Source organism: Drosophila obscura, unplaced genomic scaffold (assembly GCF_018151105.1).
Source record: "Drosophila obscura isolate BZ-5 IFL unplaced genomic scaffold, ASM1815110v1 contig_1, whole genome shotgun sequence".
Classification (NCBI taxonomy): Eukaryota; Metazoa; Arthropoda; class Insecta; order Diptera; family Drosophilidae; genus Drosophila; species Drosophila obscura.
The window spans coordinates 7,022,972-7,050,234 of NW_024542679.1; the positions used below are offsets into that span (position 1 = coordinate 7,022,972).

Consider the following 27,263-nt stretch of genomic DNA (forward strand, 5'->3'; position numbering starts at 1 on the left):
TTTGGCTTTGGCCAGCGAACGAACGCACTCGCACTCGCGCTCCACCTGGCAACCTTCACTGAAACGCATTTTGAATTTAATGCGTGCGTCGAGGACACACCACAGCAGCGATTGCTGTGCGGTGGGGGCGGGGCGGGGCGGGGAGCGGTGTCCAAAGAGGGGGGGGAGGGAGTTAGATCGATCATGTGTGCGACTGCCACAAGCAATGGGTGATGCGATGACCACGATACACACAGTGATGGGCGCGTGACTTATCGTGCAGAAGGCACTGCCAGGGTGGGACGTGGGACGTGGGAGCAACTGTGGCCTGGCCATAGGCTAGGGGTAGCTTCAGCATTACCATCCAGCATTGAGTGTGAGCGAAGCTAAGGAAACGCCCGAAACAGAAGCTTCATCTCCTGGCATTGCCATCCGCTCGCTCTCTCTCGCTGTCGTGCCACTCGTGTCCTCCCGCTGTCATCTCTAATGCTGCTGCTGCTTTGGGGGAGGCAGCAGGCATTGCCAGAGCTGCCATTGAGAGGGAGTGAAGCTGCAGCTGTAGCTCAGGCTCCCTGCCTCTGCTGCCATTGAAAGTGAATGAAGCCTGAGCATTCTCGACAGATTGCCAAGTTTTTGTCATAAAAAAATAAAAAAAATAAAAAAAAAAATGCAGCTAAATGAATCTCTGGCCACTTTTCGAAGATTAATTGCTAGCGACAGTCGCCACAGAGAGAGAGACAGCCAGATGGACAGACAGACGGACAGACGGACAGATGGACAGACAAATAGACAGACTGAGACTGCGACTGCGACTGTAGATTGGAGTCTGAGGCAGCTCTTGGCCAAAGACCAGACCATAAAAATCGGCAGCCACATTAACATGACGTCAACAAAAGCAACAACAACAGTGACTACAACTAAAACTACGAGTACGAGGTACAACTCAATCGGGTCGACCTTTGGCGACCGACCACTTGGTGACGGGACGGGCCGGGCCGGGCCAGTGGCGATTAAGGCCAGAAAAGCTCTCGCGGATTTTTATTTGTATTTTGTCATTTCTCGGGTAGATTTCTTTTGACACGCCCCACAAAAAAAACATAAAAAATACAACTGCGGCTGCGATTGCGGCTGCTTTCGGTGTCATCACATAATTCGCTTTATTTTTTGTTGATTTTTTGGATTTTTGGTGTTTTTTTTTATGTTTTTCGATTTTTACACTTTTTTTTTGGGCAGTGTGTGGCGCTGGCGCTTTATTCATAAAATCCATCAGCTGCATATGAAATGTAGCTTAATTAACAAAAAAAAAAGATCGCATAAGAAAAGGCCACAGCGACACCCATTCGCAGAGCAGTTCCATTCATTCATTCGTTCATTGAACAACGCGAGCGATCGCCCCATCGCCCCAACGCCATCTCGCGAGTGTATCTATAGTTTTATTTTATGTCAGTGTGTGTATGCCACACAAATCTTCTTGTATATCGCCCCATATAATTGAGTTGGCAAACGAATCGGTTTAGTCAGTCGCAGTCCCCAGTTCCCCAGCCAGCCCCCGAAGCGGCTCGAAACGGTAAATATCCAAACAGAAAGGAAACGGGCCATAAACAAACGAATCAAATTACAAGACGACACGAGACGAGACGAGCCGAGCCAAACGAAATCAATTAACACCTGCTGCAGATGATCTTTGTGGGGCTATCGCATCCCAGTCATCGATCAATCGGCTGACACGAGCGCTGCATAAATTAGCTACAGTCCCCAGGTCCCCAGGTCCCCAGCTGCCCAGCTCCCCAGCTCCCCAGTATCCACTGTCCACTGTCATCCGCTCATTACAGTGTTCACTGTCCACCATAATTGTGTGTGTTCGTTCTTTTGAGTGGTGAATTAGCATATCAAACGCAACATAATTGCACGATAATCGACCACAAAAACGTAAGAAAATCAAAGCTCAAACCAATAATTAATGGCCTTTGAATGCGCACAGACACCCCGTGGACAAAAAGTCGCTTGCCAAAGAAAACATTTTTCAAGGAAACTCTTTACCCAAAAGAAGTTGAAAAATAAAAAAGAAAAGAGAAGAGTAGAAGAAGTAAGTCTTCTTTATGAAATTCCATTGACATGGCAGCCCATTCTAAATATAATCTATGGTTTCATATTGTTTGGGCGCAGTACTCGTGGGTTTATAGAACATTTTAATGATAGATCCCATCAAATTTCAGTGCATTCCACTTCATATAGATATGCCACATTCCCTCTGTCATTGCATGAAGTAGCCATAGAAAATATTCTTCTTTAAATCCCTTCTTATGGGTGGATCTGCCCAGGCTTTCCAGACTCCCCCTGTCAGTGCGCTCTTTCCATCTTCTAGACATCCTCTAAAAAAACTCCTTTCGGAACTGTGTTATTCCTGGCACTCTCGCTCTCTCTTGCTCTCCCTCTCTCTATCTCTCTCTGTCTCTCTCTCTCTCTGTCCAGAGACAACCCTAACGAATTTTAGCTGGACTTTGGCGCGTTTTGCATGCATTTCTTGACGCCTGACGCTCGTCGAAAGGCGGCTGGCTGCCTGCTTCTCCGCTTTGCACTCTTTGCACTCTTTCATTCCCATTGCCATTACCATTGCCATTCCCTGTCGCCCTGTATTCCCACCATGCCACTTCTCTCTCTGCCCGGACTCTTGGACTCTTTCGATCGTATAATGCAAAGTGACAGCAACGGCTTGTAGGCAATCAAAATGCGAGCCAAAACACGCGCAAAGTTTTCAATTGCAGGTTGTTTTAAGTGTCGTTGTTTCTGTGTGTGTGTGTGTGTTGCCCCCTTGCCTTGCCACAGGTTGCCGCAGGTTGCTGCAAGTTGTTGTGGCTGTACTCCACCTGGCAGCAACGAGGCAAATTGAAAGAACTTGTTGCAGTCAACGCGGTTCAAAAATTGAATGCTTTGCACTTGCATTTTTGCGGTCACCACAGCCACACAGAGCACACAGAGCACAGAGCAGAGCACAGAGCACCAAGCACCAAGCCGACCAGCAGGGAGGGGGCTACGACGGACTTCGACTTCGACTTGGACTTCGACTTGCGGAGTGCACTTTCGGTGGTTACAACTATTGATTACATGCCACGGCAACACAGCTCAGCTCAGCTCAGCTCAGCTCACATTACGCCACACAAAATGCGGGTGTTGCACGCCTCCAGTCGATGCAGTCTGGTCTGGAGTGTCTCCACAGTCTCCATAGTCTCCTCTTCACGCTGCAGTCTCCTTGGAGTCTCTGTGTCTCTCTCTCGCTCTCACGTGTAATTAATGCGGGAGCCTGCGCTGACATTTTGAGAAATTTATTGCTGCAAGTGGATTTATAGTCTGCGACATTTTATAGTTTGCAACCACAGAGGTTGGCCCAGCAACAAGCAGCAAGCGCACCATCACCAACGAGAAGGAGAGGATCCCTGGGACTGCAACTGCGACTGCGACTCTCCTCCACTCCAGGATCCTCCTTAATGCTCATCATGTGTGCGCGCGCGCATATATAATTTGTGCTCGGCTACCCGATAATGATCGGCCTTTCGGCATAATAAATTTAACACAGAAACAACACAGGGAAAAACGTTAAGAAACTTTCAACTTGTTTTTTGCGGCAGGCAGCGAGAGAGAGAGAGAGAGGGAGAGACCAAGGCTGAGGCTGGCGTCTCCTGCCCCAATGTATCTGCCGCTTGCAATCTATATTAATTTTTATATACAGGAGACACGACGCGACGTCTTTCAGGGAATGGGTCATGCCGCCGCCGCCGCCGCTGCCGCCGCATGCACTTTCATAAATGCCAAAAATTTCACCTGCTTTCACAAAAAGATGATTAAAAATAAATACTCTCAGTATGCAGTCCGTTCGTACGTTCCGCGATCCCTTTTCCGCGAGAGATAACTTCAAAAAGTGCACAGCCCAGTGGATCGCAGCGTCTGAGAACGAATCCCGCCGCCGCCCCAAAAATGTTGCTTGATATACGATAATTTCGTTCTGATAATGTGATGGACAGAAGGCCTTCATTCGCCTTCCAGTGTAGGATCTGGATGTGTCTTGACCCACTTTGGAGGGATGCACTCCCGAGGCGACTCCCAGTGCGTGAGTGTTGAGGCCCACAGAAAGCGTTTAAGGCTAATTGCAAGAGATCGCTTTTGACTGATAAACGATGCAGCCAGCAATGGAGCCATTGAAGAAGAGATGGAAATGGAAATGAAGTTAAAGTTGAAGGTGGAGGAGTCTCTCCCTCTCTCTGGCACTGACCCCAAGCACAAGCACAAGCACAAGCACAAAAACAAATACGAAAGCGCGCGCAAGCTCGTGCTTAATGATGATTGCTGTGTGGCTGCGGCCCTAGAGGTTAAAAATTAAATAATTTCCAAAGTTGCGAGCCCCAAAACTGAAGCCCAAGTTCGCGTCTAAGTCTATGGGCTAAAATGGCAGGCGTTTCAGCCATTCATTTTTGGCTCGTACCCCGTACCCCGTACCCCGTACCACCCACCACACCACGGTACATTGGCCATATAATTAGCATGAAATGAGCGTCAGGGATCTTTGTTGGCTCTTGGCTCTTGGCGCTTTTTGGCTTGGGTTTTTGTGGCCAGCACACATCTTTATGTTAATTCAGCAATTAAGCAGCAAATCGTGTGCCTAATTATGATAAACTCTTGCAGCGAGGCGAGTGAGTGGAAACATCACTGTTTTGTGAGAAAAGGAAAGGAAAGGAAGTGAGTGCCGTGCCGTGCCGTGCCACAAAGCCCGAAGATTCATCCCACATCTCACATCACATTCGGAGTGGCAGAAGAGAACAGAGCAGAGCAGAGTTGAGTAGAGCAGAACCCGTTTCGTTGTCTGGAGTGCCCTTGGTGTAGGCGCCTCCTCGCCTTGCCGCCTCTTCATTTGCCTCCGATAAAGCGGCAATGGTTTAATTTAGCTGCAAGGAACAGCAGCAACAGCAGATGACGACAGGATCGTTGGGCCCACAGTTGGGCCTACGTTGGAGTGTGGAGTGTGGAGTGTGGTGTGCAACGTGCAACAGAAGCAGCAGCAGAGGGGCACTGGCAAAACAAATGTGTCTGTATATCGCTGGCTAAATTGACTTTGATCACGCGATCGCCCTCTAGAGCCTTTAAGAGCCTGGACTCTGGGTATCGGGCGCGGCCTTTTGTGGCCTCCTCAAACGGAAGTATGCTAAGCAACTTGTTGCTGCCACATGCCCCCACCCCCCGATGCAACAGGCAGCAGGCAGGCAGCCAGCAGGCAGCAGTAGGAGCAGCTGAAGGTGTATATTGCAAAAATAATTACATTTGATTGTAAAAGGCCCAGGCGTCTGCGTCTCTAGTAGAAGAGCAGCGACCAGGACCAGACGACGACCACTTGGAACTCGAAGTGGAAGATGGAAGTTGGCAGAGGCAAGAGGCATGCCAGAGAAAAATGTGCAACATGATTGCAGTTTACAGCCACAACAGCAGCAACAGCAGCAGCAGCAGCAGCAGCAGAGGGAGCAGCACCCAGTGGCAGTGGCAGTGTGGCAGGCAGCAAAAACCAACAGATAAAATGCATTTACAATTGAATTTGAATGTAATTTTATTTAAGCTGCGGTCAGCCAGGGGCTGCTTGCCGTCTGCTGCCTGCTGCATGTGTGCTGCTCCTTTGGCACGGGAGTTGCAACAGGCAAACAGGCAAACAGGCCAACAATTGGCCAAGAGGCAAGGCAGGAAATTGCCATTATCTGGCATTATCCACTTGGTCAACGGTAGCAGCAGCAGCAGCAGCAGCAGCAGCGTAGGTTTCAGCAGCGACAGCAGCAGCCCCAATCCGTGGGGCAGTCAATCCGATCTCTCAGATCAGAGGCCTCTCGTCTTAATTAATGATCCCAGTCCCCGCATGGAGAAGCAGTGGCACCACCACAGCAACAGTGGCAGCAGCAGCAGCAGCAGCAACTAATTAGCATATCGTTAGCTCGCATATTGACGTCAAATTTGGTTCGGGCCGCAATTCGCAGTCGTTTTCAAAATTACAGTGATCATTTTAATTGCAGTGCGCCAGACGCCGGCAACTCCAATTCAAATAAACCAGCAACAGCAGGCAGCAGCAGGGGCAGGGGCAGTGCCAGCCAGCAGCCAGTAGTTCAAATAATAAATGAGATTTTCATTTGACAGATTGCCAGGCCAGAGGTTTATGCGGCGCGGGTCGAATGCATGACAAGTGGCAGGGCAGCAGGCAGCAGGCAGCAGCCACAGAACAGACCAATCAAAACTAGACAAAAAATGCATCAAATGCATTATCTTTCATTAAGTACTATAACTGAACCATCTCTAGATATATATTGCCTTTATCGACTCGACTTTTGGCCATGCCGCATAAACCCGCGTATTCCCGACACCAAGGAAACAAAACAATTAAAATCCAGCTTTTCCACTCAATTGGCAGCTTTTCTTGTGTTGCCAGCGAATGTGAGCGCGTGGGGAGGCGGCACCAGCAGCAGCAGCAAGCAACATGTTGCCCCTGTCATTGGTTGCACACAGCCAAAGAGTGTGAAAGGGAGAGAGAGAGAGAGAGAGAGGCAGAGGCAGTGGCAGAGAGAAAAGTGATTGTTGTAGGCGTACTTTTATAAAGAGTTTTCTGTGTTTAGGTTTTCACTCCCTCCCTCCCTCCCTTCCACCGCCATTCATTATTTTATCGTATCTTGCTCCTCTTCTTGCCACCAACCCCCGTTGGAGCTGCTGCGGGGGTGGGGTGTGGGGTGAGGGCAGGGCAGGGCTCTGAGCAAATGGCGTTTTATTTTATTAGCCATATTTCTGCCTGGTCATGCTTTGTTTGCTTTCCACTTGCAATGGAAGCTCTCCCACTCTCTCACTCTCTCTCTCCCACTCTCTCTACCAATCGCCCTCTCTCTGTCTCTGTCTCTGTCGTCAGGCTGTCGTCTCTCTGCTGTCCATTATCAATGCATATCACGTTGAATGCTGATGTTTATGATGTCGTTTATTGCTGGCAAAGACAAGTCCGAAGCAAAGAGAGTGAAGTGTGGCTTAAATGGCGTCAGAGACATTTGCCAGATTAATGGCCACAGCGCTTGTCCGTCTCTGTGTGGAGTGTTGCTTTGGGGCTTTATAGCCGAGTGTGTACTGTACACAGTGTGCTGTGTAAACCCCTCGTTGAGCGGCGGAGGGGGGCGGACTGCGCAGGGGGGCGTGTCAGGCACCAACAATTTGTTTACATTTTAATTTCTGCAATTTTGTTTGGTTAACTTTGTGTGTCGTCGACTGAGAGGGAGAGGGAGAGGGGGAGTACGTCGACGCCATGCCACATGGAGGCCCACATGGGAGGCTCGACGCGGCTTATCGCGGCGACGTCGGCTACGGCTACGGCTACGGCTGCTACCACACATGTATGTTTGTCTGCGGGGGTGGGGCGGGTGGGGCTACCTCTGCACTCCATTGCTACACTGCTAAAACTTAATCTTCAACTGCTTCCAACTGTTTCCACTGTGCGCTTAATAAGCGTGACAAATGCCATGCAAATCCAGTGGCAACTCTGCCAACGCGAGGGTACAGTCTGCCGCCTGTCAGGCTGTTGCCAGCATCATCATTATGGTGAGGATTCTGTTTCGCTTTTGTGTGAATTTTCTGTGCATTTTCAGTGTTAAATGTGCAAAGAAAATTAAGGGAAAACTGCAACAACAACAAAAAAAATGGAGGGCAAACCTTTGGGAGTACAGTCTGCTACCTAGGGTTGCCACTGCTGTTAACTCTTAGCCAGAGTTGCTTCTGGTTGTGACAATTTGTTGTTGTCATCGTTTGGCCATGAATCATATTTCCCTGGCATTGCATTTTCAGTCTTCAGTCTTCCCGCTTTGCATTTTCAGTCTTCTTGTTATTTTTCTTTCTTTTATTTTTTTTCTTCTTTTTTGCAGTTTTCAGTGCGAACAAAGCCGCGACAGCAAATCTGTGGCCCGTTGGCTTTTTTGCAAGTTTTCGCCGCTGGCATTGTGTGAGCGCCATTTAGTGGCTGGCTGGGCTGCGACTACAGCTGCTTCCTCATTCCCTCACTGGGTGGTTGGCTGGCTAGCTGTCTCATTGTTTAGCGCAATTAAGCAAGTGTCCGCTGCCGCTGCACCATTTCGCACTTGCGTTGCACTTATTTCAGATCTCATTTACGGGGCATACGACACGACACGAAACGCCGCTCCAGCCCCATGCCCCTCCCCATGTCCCCCGTTCCACTTTGCCAAGCCCCAAACATTTGCTTACAAGCATGTTTCGCTGTCCGATCTTTGGCGCTGTTTGCTTGCGACTCCACGAGCCATGTTTAACACTCTCCGCTCGCCGTTACGTTAGTGGGGTTATTCGGTCATTCGATCTGCAAGTCCGTTTACGCATTTCCATCAGTTCTATCAAGAGATTTTCCTTACTTCCCCCCACCCAGTGGCACTCCATCCTCCACTTGCGGCATTAAATTAACACTTAATTTGGGATAATTTCACACCACGTCTCCATCTCCAGCTCCATCTCCATTTGGGACTCTAACTTTGTCCTCGCTTCGAATTTGACTCCTGGCAGCATTCCCTATTCTTTTAACCCCTCCCCACAAATTTTAAATATAATTTCACACAGCTAAAAGGAGAAAGCGAAGAGTTCCATACCCTGTCCTGACTACCAGTACCCTGTTCGGTAGCTACTGCTCCTTCGGCTGCTCTCCTTCAAGTTGTCTCCGCACGGACTCTCCACTCTCTTCTCTCTCTTCTGCCGTAGTTGTAGGCGCAAACTGAAATTTTCTCTTACGTAAAAATATCTTGAACTGATTTCCACATTTTTCGCTCCAAGCTAATGTACTCTACTCTACCGCAAAGGGTATACAAACTTCCATAGATCTGCATGTGTGTGTGTGTGTGAGTGTGTGTATGTAAATGCAGTTAAACTTTTGCCAGGCCATTAATCAAAAATCTCGACAACTTCTTCCCCGTTACACTGCCTCTCCCTCACTCTCCTTCACTTGCTACCATTCTCACAATCCAATTCCCGATTTCGCGTGCTAACAAGACCCGAAAGCAGCAGCAGGCAGAAGGGCAGAAGGGCAGAAGGGGCAGAAGGGGCAGAAGCGAAGCCAAGAGAGTGGAGAACTTTCAGTGGCGTGAAAATTTATGTTTTTTATATTTTTATGAGTAAAAGGAGCGTAGAGAAAGAAAACACACAGATGGAGAAGGAGGGGCTAAAAGGGAAAACTACAGTTGTAAAGTTTTCTCTCACATTGCACATCGCACCGCAGTGTAGCATAGTGTAGTGTAGTGTTGTGTAGTGTTGTGTAGTGTAGTGTAGTTGTCAGCATTGCGCTGTTTAATTACCCTAATTAAGAATATTAATTGCCCTTCGGGTGACCCTGTTCCAGGAAATAGAACATGAATTATGATATGGCGGGGTGGGGCGAGGCGAGGCGAGTGAAAAGCGGACAAAAACTTTCTGGCCATTTTGCCAATTAAAGTTGGAAAATCGAAAAAGTTAAAAAGGGAAAACTTTAAAGCAAAGTCGAGTCCAGTCCACAAAGGACAAAGGACACGCACTCCATTAAGCCAAAGGGCGGTGGGGGGGAGCAGCAGACACACACACACACACATATGCGGATATGCGACAACAATAACTACAGCAATCGCAGGCCACTAACGTGGCACGGGGCACAAGCATGGGTCACAAGCATGGGGCACAAGCAGTGAGGACAGCACAGGACAGGACAGGACACTGTTGGACACAGGTGTCCATGTCGGGGTCGGTGTTGGGGGGGTGCCGTACCCATCAACACCTCCAACCTCTCAACAAACACAGCAGACGGGAGATGGGAGACGAGAGACGGCAGACCGTATCCGTACTCTTTTCATTTTCTCAACACGTAAAGCAAACACGTGACCGTTAAGGACATGGACACGCCGTCGTCGTCTCCTCCGCACGGACTCTTCACTCTCCACGTCTCTCTCTTCTCTTCCCTCTCTTCTGCCGTAGTTGTAGGCGCAAATTGCAAACAGAAGGACAACCAGGAAGGACAACGACAACGTACCCCATAAACTGACGGCTTATGGCAGACAGAGCACAAAGCTCCCAGCTCCCAGCTCCCAGCTCCAGCTGCAGCTCTTCTTCTCTTGGGGCAGGCAGTGGTGGCGGTAGGGGTGGCGTGCGTGTGTGCACAATATTCATATATCACAAGGATAAGCGCAATGCAGCAAACGTCCTTCCAGACGTGCTGTCGCTCCGGTGCCTTGTGCCGTGCCTTTGCGGGGCTACTGCTACTGCTACTACTGCCAACTGCTTTGCGAGGCATGTGGCATGTAGCATGTAGCATGTATGTGTGTGTGGTAACTTTTAATTATTTGCGAATGTTGGCGCCAGACGGCGATGTGCGATGTGGCGATGTGGCGATGCGATGCTGACTTGTCCTGTCCCCTTCATTGATTTCTGTTTGCCTGCTTTCCGCTGACCAGAAGGAGCGCCGCAGCGACGCTTAGAGGGAGGCGCCCAGGACTTAGACTCGGACACCCTCCTGGAGCCACACAATCGGTGCCGTGCCCCCCCCCCGGTCAAGGCACCAGGCAGCAGGCACCAGGCCAGTGGCAGTGGCAGCCCCATAAACTTTGAGCGCCATAAAATCTGCTGGCAGTGCAATAAAAATTCCCTCAGCGGGAGAGTTTGCAGATTGGACGAACAGACGGACGGACGGACGGACGTACGTACGTTTTGGCTCCCTTCTACGGCTCCGACTCTCTCCCGGAGAAACGCATAAAACTAACGCAGCGTAAACGCCGCCGTTGTCATCTGTCTCCTCGTTCCGTTCCGTTCCTTTTTTTTTTTTTTGGCAGCTTCAGCACAAAAATTTATCTTATTTATTTGTTTGACTGAAGGCCAAAGACTCAGCTCCACTCCACTGCACTGCACTGGGAAGCCAAAGCCAAAGGGAATTTGCTGCATTTTGATGCTTGACTGATTGCCACAGTCCAGCCATGGGTTTAACTTCTTCATTTTTGGGAATTGGTCCAACTTAACCTCACAATAATTGCGGCGTGGTGCGGGGGCGCCTATCGAACGATCTGGTAACGCTGCACAGTTCAGGTGTAGACTTTCAGCCAGACATAGAGAGAGAGAGAGGGAGAGAGAGAGAGAGAGGAGAGTGTGTAGAGTTCGGGTGGGTGTGTTAGAGCAGTGCCACTAGCTTTTTCCTTCGTGAAGTTTCGACGTCTAAAAAGCAGCAGCGCAAAAGAATTTTTATTCCATTCCTTTTCTGCAGGAAAATTCGAAAGAAAGTGTGCAACAAAAAATACACAGGCCATAACAAAAGGAATTTTGGAATTAAAATTAAAGCAATTAAAAGTTATCTTTGAAGTTCAGTTCTCTCGTTTCCTTGGCCAAGTTACGAATTGCGAGGCTATCCATGGAAGTGTTGGTAGGTTTCGATTAAAGAGAGGAATCAACAAAAGTGGACAAAATATAATTGCAATTTCTGCAGCAGATTTGGATGCGAAATGGAATACATAGGGAAATTTGTGCGCCTGTGCGGCAAACAGCTACAAAAAGTGCACCGCACACGCGCGTACGCATGCAAGACTTTTGGTGTCTCAAAAGAGGAGACACACGCACACACAAAACACACACACACACCTAACACACACATATATTTATTTACAAACTTCAGTTATGCAAAAATAGTGTGAAATTGTTCAGAAAAATTGATGAAAGCTGTGAAATGTGTAAACAAAATTAAGGAGAACCTTAAAAAAATAATTTTAAAAAAATATGTAGGTGCTTTTCATGAATATTTTTCGAGTTCATATGGGGAAAATACTCACAAATAAATATGTATGCATGTTGTAAATGTATGTAACACCAGATGTGGAAGATGTGGAAATTTGGTCAGATATTGAGATTGAGAATCAAAGGAAAACTTGTGCAAATAATATACGCGAAACATATTTAAATGCTTCAAGTGTTTGTGGTGCAGTGTTTCGAATTTAGTTAAAAGGAATTTTAAAGGAAAAAAATACTCACAGTTTTCACGCGTTTGTGAGCAGGCTGAAGAGGTCGGTATCCCCGCCCAGGCAGGGGGAAGAAGAAAAGCAAAAAAAGCCTGAAAAGTGTAAAAAAAAATTCAGAGATAATTATAAATGTATATTTAAATATAGATAATACATAAAATAACAACATAAAATAAAATTCATTGGATATTTTCCTTTTATTTGCAGTCGAAAAAATCCCGTCAGTGCGCCCGCAAGAATCTTCGTCCGCTGAAGCTTTACGAGCGGCGTCTCGTGTGCCGCCCCATTTTGTGGCAGCAGCAGCCGGAGCAGCAGCCGACGCCGACGACAAGTCCACAAAAAGTTGACCTCATGACGATGGCAGAAGGCACCGACCCCATGGGGCATCATCATCACGCCGCCGGCACGCACAATCCGCACTACCATGCCCCGCATCCCCATCACCATCCACACCAGCCGCACCACCATCCGCCGGCGCCGCCAGCACCGCACCACCAGCAGCACCAGCAATACCATCCCCATGTGTATCCACCGCCCCCCGTGGCGGCGGCAGCGGCCCACTCCCACTACGCGGCCCAGCTGCAGCAGGGCTATGCGCATCCGCACGGTGGGGGCATGGGCATGGGCATGCCACTGGCCCTGAGCCTGCACCAGCAGGCGGCGGCTGCAGCAGCCGCTGCGGCAGCGGCTGTGGCCAGTGCCGAGCAGCAGAACAACAACAACAATCAGCCGTGCGTGGCCAACAACAACATTGCGGCAGTGTCGTGGAAGCAGCGCAAGCGGAAGCGCCTCTCGGCGGTGCTCGACCAGCTGCACCACAACCACAGCGACACAATCGAGCGGAGGAGCAGCAGTCGCAGTGGCAGTCCCCAGTCGCAGAGTCCCTCGCCACAGCCGCTGAGCAACGGCCTGGCCGCCTGCAAGACGGAGCCCATGGAGGAGGACGAGGCGGCCGATCACGAGGGGCAGGAGTCTCGCGATGAGGATGAGGACGGCGGGGAGGATGACTCCATGGAGCAGCAGCAGCGGGAGCACGAGCAGGAGCAGGAGGAGGCTAAGTACATCAAAAGCGAGCACACAGCCAGCGATGGGGAGGAGGAGGCGGCTTCCGCGGAGGACATCTCTGGCGAGGATCTGGATCTGGAGCTGTCGCACAGCGACAACGACAACGACAACGATGGCAACGACAGTCCGCGCATCAGCATGAGTCCGCTGCAACTGCAGGCTGCCGCTGCCGCCGGGGCCGGGGCCGGGGCCGGGCCCGGGACTGGCGTTGGCCCAGCCTCCGGTGTGGCGCCACATCAGGTGCCGGTCCCCAAGGAGAATCCACTGCATGTGGAAATCAAGACTGAGATCCCCAATCCCTACGATCGCTACTTCCCCATCCACTCGCCGCTGTTCGGCTACTATCTGCACACCAAGTACTTGAACGAGGTGTTTCGGCGGCGCCACGATCTCTACCCCTCCCCGCTGCAGCACACACCCTCCTCCATTGCCAGCGAGACGGAGACGTCGCCCACAGCAGCAGCAGCAGCAGGAGGAGTCGATCGAGTCGATCGCAAGGGATTCGGACCGATGCCGAGTGCCAGTCAGCTGCTGCCACACGCTCTGCTGGCGAATGCCTCGCCACCGCCCTCGCTGCCGTCGCCACCGCGCAGCGAGTCATCGGTGCCCACTGGTGGAGGGGCAAGCAGCGCCACCACCACCACCACCACGACGACGAAGACGTCGCGCGGCACCAAACCGCCGTCCGAGAAGAAGAAACGGGGCGACAAGAAGAAGCCCATGCCGCCGCCACAGGAGCGTCCGCTCGATCTGTGCGTTCGCAGCGAAACGGAGATCAAGAAGTACAAATCCGCCGCCTCTCCGCCGAGCGCCTCGATGATGCCCCCACCGGCGGCATCCTCGGCCGCCTCGATGAGTGCCGCCAGCAGTGTGGAGAGCATGAATGCCCTGTCGCCGGCCTCCAGCAGCCACTCGGGCCACACGCCCACCTCCGCCTCCGGCAGCCATGCCGCCCCGCCATCATCGAATCAGCAGCAAATGTCGCCGTATGCCAGCGCCATGTCAGCGGCCCATGCAGCAGCGGCGGCAGCAGCAGCGGCCATGATCAAAATGGAGATGCATCCACATCCGCATCAGCATTCGCATTCGCTTCACCCGCACCACATGCATCCGCACTCCCACTCGCACTCGCACTCGCATTCGCACCACTCGTCGACAGTGGGTGTGCCGGTGATCAAGGGGGATGTGGCATCGCCCACCACCAAGGAGACTGTCGCCTGGCGCTACAATCTGGACGTGTCGCCGGTTGTGGAGGAGATGCCGCCGGGCTCGGATGTGGCATATGTGTGCCCCACCTGCGGGCAGATGTTCTCGCTGCACGATCGCCTGGCCAAGCACATGGCCTCGCGGCACAAGTCGCGCAATCCCGCCAACGACATTGCCAAAGCGTACTCCTGCGACGTGTGCCACAGATCCTTTGCCCGCTCCGATATGCTGACCCGGCACATGCGACTGCACACGGGCGTGAAGCCGTACACGTGCAAGGTGTGTGGCCAGGTGTTCTCCCGCTCCGATCATCTGTCCACCCACCAGCGGACGCACACGGGCGAGAAGCCATACAAGTGCCCCCAGTGCCCCTATGCGGCGTGTCGCAGGGACATGATCACGCGCCACATGCGCACACACACGCGCTACGAGTCGCGGGGCGGCGAACGGGGCAGTGGCAGTGGTCGTGAGAGCCGTGAGGGTCGCGGCGGCAACATGGAGGAACAACCAGCACAGGAGTCGCCGCTGCCGCTGATGGACATGAAAATGAACATGAACATGGGCATGGGTATGGGTATGGGCATGGGCATGGGCCTCAATATGGGTGGGCATGGCCTGTCGCCGATGAACATGAGCCTGTTGCAGGAGGAGCTGCTGCAGAAGTCGTCCGCACAGGCAGGACTCAGCCTGGGCGGGCCCATGCCCATGGTGGTGAAGACGGAGAGCGCCTAACAGCGGCGGCTCTATCTACAATATGCGGCAGCCTCGAGGCAGTACATGACCTTCTAAAATGGGGGACGGGGGCAGGACACACACAAACACACACACACACTAAATACACACTCACACAAAACACACACACCCACAGACACTTTTTTGATTAACGGAAATCTCTGCGAAGACTGAGGAAAACCTAATTACTACCTACAGTTTAAAGATATAGAATTACGATCCCCCAAAATACACACAAACACACAAAGAAGAGAACAAAAGAGAGAAGAGAGGAGAGCAGACCTACCACCCACCATCCAACGTATTAGCGATTAAAACTTAGGCTTCTTACTACTAGTTCTTAGCGTTTTAAAACTATGATTCTAGTTCTAGTTCTTAGCGCGTAGCATGTGGCAGAGAGAGAGAGAGAGCGAAAGAGAGCGAAAAAGAGAGAGAGTGTGTGGCATCTTCGTGCGGATACAGCTAGCAAATTCCATGTTCCACAAATAAAAACTTAGCATTAAGTTCCACTTCGGGTGATCCCCGCTCTCGGGGTGGGATCTCTCCCAGCATTTTCTTGTTAGGAAACATTTTTGAAATTATTAAGCAACGAAATGACTACGAAAATCACTCGCTAAAAAAACAAAACACAGCTATAGGGTATATATTGTATTGTATTGTAGGGTATACACGGGGTCTCAACGCACAACCGCACAAAAAGGCATTAGGCTTAGCAACTTTTAAACATAAACATTTTAATTCTAATTTTACTTATAGAATTCTCTTAATTTATTTATATTTAAAACAAAACAAAAAACTCAACAGCAAAAACACATAATTTCGTATTAATTTAAATATTTAATTTTTAAAACAAAAGACAAAGAATTCTCCCAAGGGCACAACAAAAAAAAAACCAACAAAAACAAAAACATTTCCATTTTTCGAATCGAGAAAATTCTTTGAAAAAAATTCCTTTCCTTTTTTTTTTTGTTCAACAAAAATTATTTTTGAAAATTGAATATTTTATTCCAATACTTTTTTGTTTTCATGAAATGAAATTAAAAACAAACCAACAAAAAACCTTTAAGTTTTCTTTACCCCTCCCCCGCGCTCTTTTTAAAGGGTGGGGTTCGTTTTCAACGTTGAAGTTTTTCGTTATTTATTATTGGAAGCGCCCTCGCCCGCGATTATTGATTGATTAATTGATTGATTATTAGTTTGTACGCATTAGAATGTTTAAATAAATTATTAACTTATGTTATATTAGTTATTCTAGTTATTGGTTATGATTATTATTACGTTTAGCGATTAGTTCCACAAACGTTTTTCACAAAAATAAAAGAAACAAAAAAGAAAAAGTCTACCCCCGCGAGGGGGATACAAATGGCATACAAACACACAAAACAACAATCACATTTGAATTATTATTTATCAGAATTATTATTTTTTTGCAGTGTGCAACATTTTTCGTCGGTTTGATTTGGTTTGATTTGATTTTTCAGACTTAAAACTGAAGATATGAAAGACACCATTTAATTCCTTACATTTGGGTATTGTTTCTGGCTACGAAAATGGTTTTATATGCTTAAGTTTTCTTTGATTTTTAGATGGAGTTTCAAAGATATATTTCATGCTTTCTTTTCGAATATTTTTGCCCAAGCTTGTCTAAAAACAGGGTCTAAAAAGTGTCGTATTTTAATTGATATTCAGGAATTGAGTTTATATTTTTTTTTTTCCACAAGTCGTTCTTGTTCCTGTAATCTCTTATGTTCTATGATTTTTCCATGTTTTAAAGTGAATTGTGGCATGCGGCAACATTCATCAACTCTGAACCCTCAACACTCGCGTATCGTTTCAGATTTAGCCATGAAGATATATACACGTATTCCATGCATATTTCCTTACATTTCGCTTGGTTTTTTGCTTTGTTCTGTTGGTTTTTTTCTTCGCGGCAAAACACAAATCATTTCAACACCCGCCGCGACTTTGGTTTCTATTTGCACTATTTTCAGTGATTTTTCGGATTTTCCCTTTGCCCACTTTTTGGTTAAAATATATATTCCACCTTTTGCTTTATTTTTCGGTTTCCCCAAAGATTTTGTGGTTGGAGCCGGTAGGAGCCTTAGAGCCGGAGACGGAGCCGGAAACTGGCTTACAAGCTTTTAGGCAATGGGAATCGCTTACAAGGTGGAGGCAGGCAGCCGTCGCTCGTCACGAAACTGCACTGTGGCACGCAGGCAGCCAGTGCCAGTGCCAGTGCCAGTTCCAGTACCCGTCCCCACTCCTTCTTCTGCTCTGCTTCCATGTGCTATGGCTTTTCGGCAAGTTTTCCCACGCTTGTGGGGGAGGAGAAGAGGCAAAGTCCTTGTTCTGCGACATGGAAATTTCTTGGGGCCTTAATGTCCCGACAACACGAAGAAGGCCAGTCGTGGGAGTTGCAACGTGTGGTGTAGGGTGTGTGCAGTGTGTGCTGTGTGTGTGTGTGCAGTGTAGGGGGCATGCCACCACTTGCTGCATTGCAGTTTGCGGCTAATGTTTGACCTTGTTTTCCAATGACTAAATTAATTCCCTCTAATAAGTGAACGGCAAGAGGCAGGGGGCACGAGGCTGGGGGCATGGGCAGGGGCACGAATGCACAAAACAAACACGAAACTGCAGACATGCCACCCACTTGCCCCATGCCCCACACCGTCACTGCCACTGCCTCTGTTTGTGTAATTAAGCAGTGAAAATGCTTTTGGTGGCATACAGCAATTGACAGACATTGTGTCTGGGGGCCGCCACTCCTTTCCTGCGCTCTTGCCGTTGCCCCATAAATCAGGTCGCAGGGGCAGCTAAGTAGCCTCCATGTTGCACTACATCAACCAGTCCCTTGCCCCGTTTTAGACGGGGCAGTGTCGGCTGACTTATGTGGCAGAGTGTATTAGCCGTGGAGCCTACAGCTCGAAGAGAAGAGATGATGCCGCATTGCATAATCCGTTGCACACGCCTGGTCGTGCATCATTTTGGCCGCTGACATTATTTGCAACGCGCTTGCAACGCTCTCCGCTCCGCTCTGCTCTGCTCTGCTCTCTTTTTCTCTGTGCATTTTGTGTTTGTTTCTATTCTGTGGCACGCATAAATCTCTAAACAACGTAGTGCGCCGTGCCGCGCCGCACTGCACCGCGTGTCGCGTGCGTTTATTATCACTTGCTTTCTGGCGAGGGGAGCGAGGGTATAAAGAGTGGGGAGATCCAGCTTGTGGCATTCATCCAACTTTCCTTTTGTCTCCGTGTGAGCGGATGGTCGCAGATTTATGGCCATCATTTGTAATTGTAGCGCGAAAATTGAGTTTGAAGTTTGGTCAATGGGTGGGGGGGGGACACAGGGAGCCACAGCAAAAGGGTCCTACAAGGAGAGGCTTGTGGCAGGCATGTGGCAGGCATGTGGCAGGCATGGGTGGCATGGTATGCTCCATTGTTTCCATCAACATAATTCTCTCTCTTCAGACGTGTTTGCATGTGATTCGGGGGCATTGATTGATGGCAGATCACAGCCAACAAAACAAAAAAACACACACGATGATATTGTACATAGAAAAACAAACGCCCAACATAAACCATTGGACATGGGATATCTATCTAAAGATTAGATATGTGTATGTATATTAGATTTAGTACTATATATTTCCGTCACACGGAAGTGCCTTAAACAACAACAATTTTTGATACTCTTAACAGCAACAACAACAAAAGAACAAAACAAAAAAAACTCCTGTAAGATAGAATTTTATGCATTGTACATTTGAGCGACTTTTGCCATTGGAATATTAATCAATTTTTTGACTAAATAAATGAAAAAAAATACACGCCGCTCCTATGGAAAGGGGCGGTGCGGGGGAAATATAAATATATATTTACCAGATATATGTACGTAACAAATATTTTTAAACGAATTAAAAATATTGCAAATATTAGTGTTAAGATTTTTCACTTTAACGCTTCTGAGAAGTTACAACAATTTTAAGCATTAAATGCTTTTTGCCTACAAACTAAATACAACAAAAATACAAAAACTCCTTAAAAAAATATATATATAAAAAAAAAAATAAGGAATTTCCTTAAAACAAAGAAACAACCGAAGATAATTACTAAAAAAAAAAAAAAAAGAAAAAAAAACATTCCTAACAAAATAAATTTTAACAAGACGAAAAGAAATAAAATTAAACCTAAAAAAAAAATCAAGAAAACTTTTACTCAAATCGCTTTGTCAGACATATTTTCATAGTGCTTTTCGAATTTTAAAAGTGGAAAAAACCAAAAATCTAATAGCAATAAAATGTCTACTGAACAAAAACTTAAAAATAAAAAAATCTCTAATAAAATTATGTAAATTAAAAGCAATAACTAAACGATAGCTAATCGATTGATCAAAAGACTTTTCCAGAACTTCTTAGCTTACTCTTTGCCTTTTAGATCTTAAGTAATTCGAATCAAAATATATATACATATAATATGAAGAAAGATCTAATGAAGTATAATACAGAGAATTTTACCAATAAATTAAAGCCGTGCTATGAGAGAGAGAGAGAGAGAGAAGTGAGCGAGAGAATCAGTGAGCAACATTGTGATATTAGTTGAGAAAACAAAATCGAATCACTTCCAAAATGCTATTTACCATATAATTTATGAGGGGAACGACGATCCCTAACGGTGATCCCCAAAGAACCTAAGACCTTCCCCCACCCCATTCCTTATTCTTCCCCCCCCCACATCGTTTAAGGTGCAATCCAATCCACTTTTCGATATTTTCTTGTGGTGCTATTTGTAAAGAACAAAACGCTTTGGTTTAAGCCTCGTTTAGGCCTAAGTTTAAACCTCGCTTAGGCCTAAGTTTAAACCTCGTTTAGGCCTAAGTTTAAGCCTCGTTTAGGCCTAAGTTTAAGCACCGTTTAGGCCCTAGTTTAAGCTTGTTTTAAGCCCTAATTTAAGTTCGATTCCACAGACAATCCTTAGCTGTTTATGATTACGATATGAAACACTCTTAGAACTCTCTTTAAAGTCCAACTAAATTATGAATAACACACGAGTATTTCCATTAGGATTCCTCTCTAATTAGTTTTTTTCTTGTAAAACAACAAAATACCAAAATAAATAAACGAAATGAAGGAGCGACTGCTTTTTGGAATGCGCGGATAATGTAAAATGTGTTCAGTGGTGCCCTGCCCTACACTCCCCACCCCTACAGTGGTTGCAATCAGAGGTAGGGTGTGGCAAAAGGGCCAGATGATGCCACCAGCAGGAAGGTGAAGCGGTGGCGAGAGAGAGGGTGAGAGAGAGAGAGAGTAATGCGCGTAATAACAAACTGCAGGCGTAACTGAAATGCCAGGCTACTGCGCTTCCACTGTCTCCTTTGGAGTGGATGCCTCTACTCCTCCTGCTCCTCCTCCTCCTTCCAGTGGCTGCCGCCTGCACCAGTGGATGCCTCCCTCCTTCTCTGGGGGATCTGCTGGGCGAAGGCGTTGGCCTCCCCAACGGACAACGACGACGACGACGGAACGGGAGGCGCAACTGCGGTAATTACAATTGCCGCCGGACATTGAGTCCCAAGTCGGAGACTGTGCAGCCACAGCTGTGTGGCAGATCCTCACAATTATATGCTGCCACAAGAGACGCATGCGCAGCAGCAGCAGCAACAGCAACAGGCAGCGGCAGCAACAGGCAGCGGCAGCTTCCTGGGTTGCATTTTGTTTTTACGTTTTTATTTGAGCAAATTGCTGGCAACTTGGCGATCCACTCACTACGTTCCGACTGCTGCTGCCTGAATGAATGACTGAGTGACTGACTGACTGACTGACTGACTGAATGATAGACTCACTGACTTGGCATGGCCTGGCTGCTGCCTTTGGACTCACTGACTGACTGACTGACTGACAGTTTGCCTTGGCATCTGTTTGGGGGCACATCGCCCATCCTCTACGTGCGGGCGTTTTCCTTAAAGAATGCTCCTCTGCCCTGCTCTGCTCTGCCCTGCTCCCCTGTTCAGCCCCCACCCCAACGATAATGATGATTGCAGTCTAAATTATGATGCCGATGCACAGCACAGCGCATCTCTCGGCTGGAGAAAGTGTAGCATCCACATCCACAGAAGCTGCCAGCAACATCATCGACTCCTCTTTACCTTCTCTGCATCCTCTTCCTCTGCCACTGGAAGTCAGGGCTGTGTGCCGCCTCTTCCCTTTTGCGTTGCTCTTGCAGCTCCGCTCCTGTTTTATTTAGCATAACTCCTGCCTCCTCCTGCAGCACCAGCACCAGCTGAAAAAAAAATCTCATAATTGCAAAGCAGTTTGCCGCAGGTGCGCCACCCGCCCTGGATGTGGTTGCAGCACAGTGCTTGTGGCAAGACAGAAGACCGAAGACAGCAGCGGTCGGCGGGACTGACTCCTGGACGGAGAAGGAGCAGGACATGGGACAGACGATGGACGCCAGATGAGCAACTCTGATAAAGGCAACAAACTGTGGCACGTAAGTAGATTTTGATACCCTTTAAATGTCGATTAACGAGGCTATTTTAAACACCACAAAATGAGAGTTCCAATGCAAACTAGTCTCTCATTTTCCGTATTCTTTTCACTCATTTTTTATCTTTATTTTGTGCTATTAATTTCCATAGATTTTTTGTAGTGCTTTAGCTTGTACCCTGCTAAAATCGAATAGCTGTGTCTGTGTCTGTATATGCTATAGCTTCTGGTGGAATAACTGTAGAAAAAACCAGTATTTTGTAGGGAAAACTCTAAGGCTTTTAAGGCTTTCTATACAAAAACTGGAAATTTCTTTATTTTAATGAAACTTTGTTCAAAATTCAAGGAAATCGGATGAAAATTTAACAAATTTCTGTACTTTTTTCTACATTTATTACAGGCCAAAGATCGAAATACTATAACTAGAGAATGATATTTTGCTGCTTTGGAAATGATCCTTAAGGTAACTTGATCTTTTTTTGGGCATTCTTTAGGGTATCTAAGAGCTTTGACTTTGGTTTCCATTTCTTCTCTTTCTTGTTGCCACATCCGATGAATCCCCCAGCCTCCTGCCACATGCCCCCATCTCTGTCGTTGCCCCTGCACCGTCCTCTGGCTGTTGGCTGTTGGCTGTTGGCTGTTGGGTCTCCTCGTTGGCCTTCTCGTATTTAATGCATTTGATCCTTGGGATGCTGTTGAAAATGAACTGCTTTCGAACATGCAATCAATGTTGCCTCTTGGCCTCCCCCCTGACCACTACCCCTCCACCCACCACCCTCCTCTTCCGCACTCCTCTCAACTGTTGGCCATCATCATCATCTCTCCCCCTGTCGCTCTCCCTCGTAACCATCTCCTGTTCCCATGGCTCGCACCAATATCGTGGCAATTTCATGAATGAAAATCTCAGCTCTTGTTTTTTAGACATGTTTTTTGGAGGAGCCAGAGGCGCAGATGGAGAAGTCCGAGGAGTGGGGGGAATCATCTTATAGATGAGACACGCACACCCACACACACACACACACACACAGCAAGAGAGGCACCCCAAAGCCAAAGTTCTATCCACACATTTTGCTGCTCTGCGCTGCTCTGCGCTGCGCTGCGCTGCCTCTTTGGCGACGCTTTTGTTGTGTGTTGCAGCTGCAGCGCATTAACCTCGTTCGTTCCTCATGCTCTGCCTCTGCCTCTGATGCTGCTGCTGCTGCTGCCGCCTCCGACTGCCTGCCTGCCTGCCAGCCAACTGCCTTCGGAGTTGGCAAAATATTTACCAAAGTGATTAAGATGCCTGAGTAATTTTTAACACAATTACGCTGCCAAACAGACGACGGACTGTGGACTGGGGACTCGGACTTGGACTTGGACTCCATCTCCCATCTCTGAAATTGAAGTTGGAGTCTCCTCGGAGCTGTTGCTCTGGCTGTGGCTGTGGCTGCTACCTCACTTACACACCAAAGTCCCCCCCCCCCCACGATTGCAGCGGCCGGTGTGTGTCTCTGTCTGTCTGTCTGTCTGTCTGTCTCTCTGTGTTGCAGCTGCAATGCTGCTAATGACCAGTGCTGTGGCAGGCCTGGACTGTGGCAATATAAACTGTGGCATTGTCTGCCTGCCACTTCTCCCCCATCTCCCCCATCTCCCTCTCTCTCTCCGTCTCTCTTCTTTGCGCCACCCAAAGATTTTTCTGTGTGTGCCTTTGCCATTAGCATTGTGGCACAATCGAAGCGCGTAGAGTCGGAGCCACTCCACTCCGCTCCACTCCACTCCGCTCCGGCGGGTGTTCACGCATCAGCGTTTTTTGACAGCTTTTTTCTGCCACACACAGCCCCCACCTCACACCAGTACGCCCCCCCCTCGTACTAATCGTACCCCTCGCCTATGATGTATTGAATTCATAAACTTTTGGCAGGTGTTGAGGCACCAACAGCACCACCAGCACCACCAGCACCACAAATACTCGTCGCATTGTTGCCCCATTCAACGCACGACGGACGCTCGCAAGTCGTGCCGCATTTGGTTTAGTTTTGTGGGCTCTCGTGTGGCACGACTTTGCAGACTTTGCAGCCACAGCAAGTGGCACGGCACAAGAGTTTGCTTGAATATTTGGCCGAAAACCGATGCTCAATCCTTTGGCTAATTTCCCCTCCTTTCCTACTGTTTATCCCCCTTCTTTTCCTGCTGTTTTTCCCCCCTCCTTTTCGCCGTGTTTTTCCAAGCAATGAAAATGAAAATGAGCGCGGCACGCGTTGTGGCAGCGCCGCACGACTGGAAAATTGGCAAAAGCAGAAGCTGAAGGCAGAAGGAAGGAAGGCAGAAGAAGCGCTCGCCGCTGCCACGTGTTGCGCATGCGCTTTGGCCTCTAGTCTATGCAACATGAGGGCTGTGTGTTGTGTGCTGTGTGTGCTGCACGACGCCCTCAGCGTTTGTCAGGGTCGACTGCGTTTTGCGGCAAAACTGCAACTCGAAACTGCTGCATCGTGCCACAGCAGTTGCAATTGTTCTTCTTATTCCCCCTACTTGTGGCAGCGCACTGAGTACTCACCTCTTCCCTTCCCATACACCTCTTGTGGCAGCAGAGTGCGGTGCATGTGGCATGGGAATGGCGTGAGGCACACAGCCAACCAACCAACCAGCCAACACCTTCACTCTCTTTTGTAGGCTGCTGCTGCTGCTGCTGCTGCTATGGCCCCGCGATATCGCGATGATGTATGGTCATGGCTGCTGCTGCTGCTGCTGCCCCTTCCCCCATTCACCCTCTCCCTCTTCCTCTCACAGATTGTAGGCGTCAACTCACGTTTATGCTTTGTAGACATTATCGCGCCTGTTTATCTTTAAATTGCAAGTAAATTACTTTCGTGGGGCTCCTCCACGCGAACGAGCGAATCAGCGGATGATAAATTGTCTGCTCGGCTGTTGAAGGCTCCTCTGAATGATGCCACAGAAGTGGGGGGGTAGTGGCAGTGGCAGGGGCAGGGACAGGTGTGGAATCTCTCTCTCCCCCTCTCTCTCTCTCTTTTAGTAATGCGTCTCTGTGATCCTTAGCTTTCCATATTTACCATGGAGTTGATGCTTCGCAAAGGACAACAGACTCGCATGGCTGTGCACATCCAAATGGGGCTTGTAGTGCACCAAAGCGGCATGACTGTGATGGTGCACCACGGGTGCGGCATGCAGATGCTCGTAGTGGTGGCTGTAGTGCGGCACCGTCTCATAGTGGCTGCTGCTGCTGTAGTGATGCGGCACTGCCTCATAGTGGCTGCTGCTGCTGTAGTGATGTGCCGGCACCGCATCCAAATGATGATCGTGATCGTGGTGTATGATGGCCGCACTGTGCCCCAAATGTATGCCCTCCGAATGGTGCACCTCGGCATCCGTAAAGTGGGGCAGCTCGTGCTCCAATTGGTGCTCCAAATGATGATCCAAATGGGGCAGGATACCAGCCTGTGCCACGGCCACTGTGGCAGCTACCAAAATGCACATGAAGAACTGCCAGCGGAAAAGGGATCGAAGAAATCGAAGATGTGTTAGAAGAGAAATTCACATCAAGGATCACTGATAAAGGATGCAGGATCAGAGATCAGAGATCAGAAATCTGAGATCTAATCAGTGTTGAGGCATCCGCAGGTTGAAGCTCAGAGATCGGGGAGTCACCAGATCTCCCATAGATCTCTAAAGCCCCCATAGGCTCACCTTCATTTTGAGAGATTCCTGGCTTGATTGAAGAAGGGCTTTCGATATCCAAAAGTGCTGACGCTGCGTTGATGCCTCTGAAACTGCTGCCGATTGACTGTACTTCAATCAAAGCGGCCACAATCGTTTTATAGGTCTCTGCCATCCGCGCCCAAAACTTAATTCAAATTCAAATTCAAAATCAAACGAAATGGAAACCAAAAACCAAAAACCAAAAACCAATTACCCATTGACAATAACGAAAATGTTGACCCAGTCCCAGTACCAGTCAATGGTAGAACGTGAATTGCATATCAATCAATCATTTGCCTCAATCAAAGGCAATCGTTGGCGTGGCGTCACATTGGAGACGTCTTCTTCCTTCGGTCATTCCCTCATTCCCTCATTATGTAAAGGTTTTTTTCGGTGTTTTTGTGGGGCAACAAACTCAAAGTGGGCACCGCCTCAAGAGTGTCATAATTTTATGGCTCGCACTGTCACGCAATTGGTAATGAACCCCACACCCACACACACCCAGTCCCCCTTTCCACTCCCCCTTTTTTTTTTTTGGCAACCGAATTCGGGCAATCGAAAAAAAGAAGTGAAAGCGTTGGCCAACATTCGTTAGCCGCAAATAATACAAACTGACTGCGCTACGTGATAGACCTGCTAAGAGGTGTGAAAAAAACAACACTGCTTTGATTCTTTGAGGTGTGGGTGAAGGTGTCAAAAAAATACCAGGAATTATTGGCAACGTATAACCGACCCGTAGAATGGTTATCATCTCCGAATATTCAGGCATAATCACAGTAGAATCACATAGCCCGAAAATTGAATGCTAATTGCATCAAATGAGACCCTCAAACATGTCTACCCGAAATGGAAATATTCAGCGCATTCCGTGGTTCCGAGGTTGCAACATTAACCAGAGATTTCCACACACCTCATACCCCATGGCAGCCAGCACTTCCTGCCCTGCCCCAAGGCACACAGCACACACACACGTTCCATAAGCCACAAGAAATCCCCCCTTTAAATGGTTGGGGGGGGGGGGCAAACATGAATGCATACATACATATGCGAATGATAAGAGTCGCCGCTGCAGAGTCTTTGGATGTGGGTCAGGCCTTTTGGCTTTTGGCTAATTGCATAATAATTTTTGGTCGAAACCAATGGCTAATGAGGCATGCCGTATGCAAGTGCCCACTGGAGCCCACACACGTGCTACGTGTGCCACACACAGGCAGCGGACCACAAACTTTAAATGCGAGAGACAGGTCTGGGGGTCTGGGGTCTGGCTGTGTGGCTATTGCGATCGCAATTTGTCGCCCAAAAACTGACCAAATTCTTAATGGAATCAACATTTGCGATTACCCCAGTATATATATATATACCCCTATATCTGGCTATATATGTAGATATATCCTGAGTGTGAAGGGGTAGCGGGTAGGGGTGCAAACAAAAGCCAGCGACTCTCGCGAGTGAGGCTATAATTTATTGGATGTCACCGCTTTGGTCTCTGTAATTGAGTGCATCGTTAGGCGGTTGATGGAGCAGCAGCAGCAGCAGCAGCAGCAGCAGCGAGAGCAGGGGCATGCCACAGTCTCTGGCTCTGCCAACAACTAATTTAATGCCAGCAGTGGCAGTGGCAACAACAACTGCAACATGTCAACAGAGCAACGCCTGTCCCAAGGATGACACAGAGAGAGAGGGAGAGACAGAGAGAGAGAGAGAGTGGAAAGAGTGGGTTGCATATACACAGTCGAGTGCCACAGGGAGGGACACGGGGGGGACCCACAAAAATCACAATTTTGTGCCACACATTTACGCCGACCGCTTTGCCACAAATCATGACGGGGCATGAGAAATTTGATGGTAATTAATATTGTAAGCGAAATTAATGGCAATGCGACACTAAAACGGAGATGCACATACATACATATGTAGTATATGCAATGCATGAATGCCATAGATACAGATACAGATACAGATACAAATGCAAATGCAAATGCATCTGATGCATATGCCACAGATATATTTATTTGCTAAAATATGGCAACAGCGTACAAATTTTGAGAATTGCATACGACAATTGGAACAGCATTTTATTTCATCTGTGGTGGGAA

At 48.4% G+C, this 27,263-nt stretch overlaps 2 protein-coding genes across 3 annotated transcripts in view; one reads left to right on the top strand and one right to left on the bottom strand.

Moving 5' to 3' along the window:
• Positions 1–15,276, top strand: part of LOC111076186 — a 30,885-nt gene extending 15,609 nt beyond the window's left edge. The window contains exons 1-2 of one of the 2 annotated variants that reach the window (XM_022369863.2): positions 11,213–11,407; positions 12,204–15,276. In XM_022369863.2, coding sequence (XP_022225555.2) covers positions 11,396–11,407; positions 12,204–14,999 — 2,808 coding nt within the window. In that variant the 5' untranslated portion in view covers positions 11,213–11,395 and the 3' untranslated portion in view covers positions 15,000–15,276. Of the gene's footprint in view, positions 1–11,212; positions 11,408–12,203 lie in introns of those variants that run through there. The other variant, XR_002607998.2, reaches the window with a different exon arrangement.
• A 9,207-nt stretch (positions 15,277–24,483) lies between these two features.
• On the bottom strand, positions 24,484–25,164 carry LOC111076166 (histidine-rich glycoprotein). The gene is made up of 2 exons (XM_022369838.2): positions 25,159–25,164; positions 24,484–24,954 (listed from the first exon to the last, which is right to left on the bottom strand). The coding sequence occupies exons 1-2, from the start codon at positions 25,162–25,164 to the stop codon at positions 24,484–24,486; spliced, it is 477 nt and encodes a 158-aa protein (XP_022225530.2).
• Between the last annotated feature and the right edge of the window lie 2,099 nt (positions 25,165–27,263).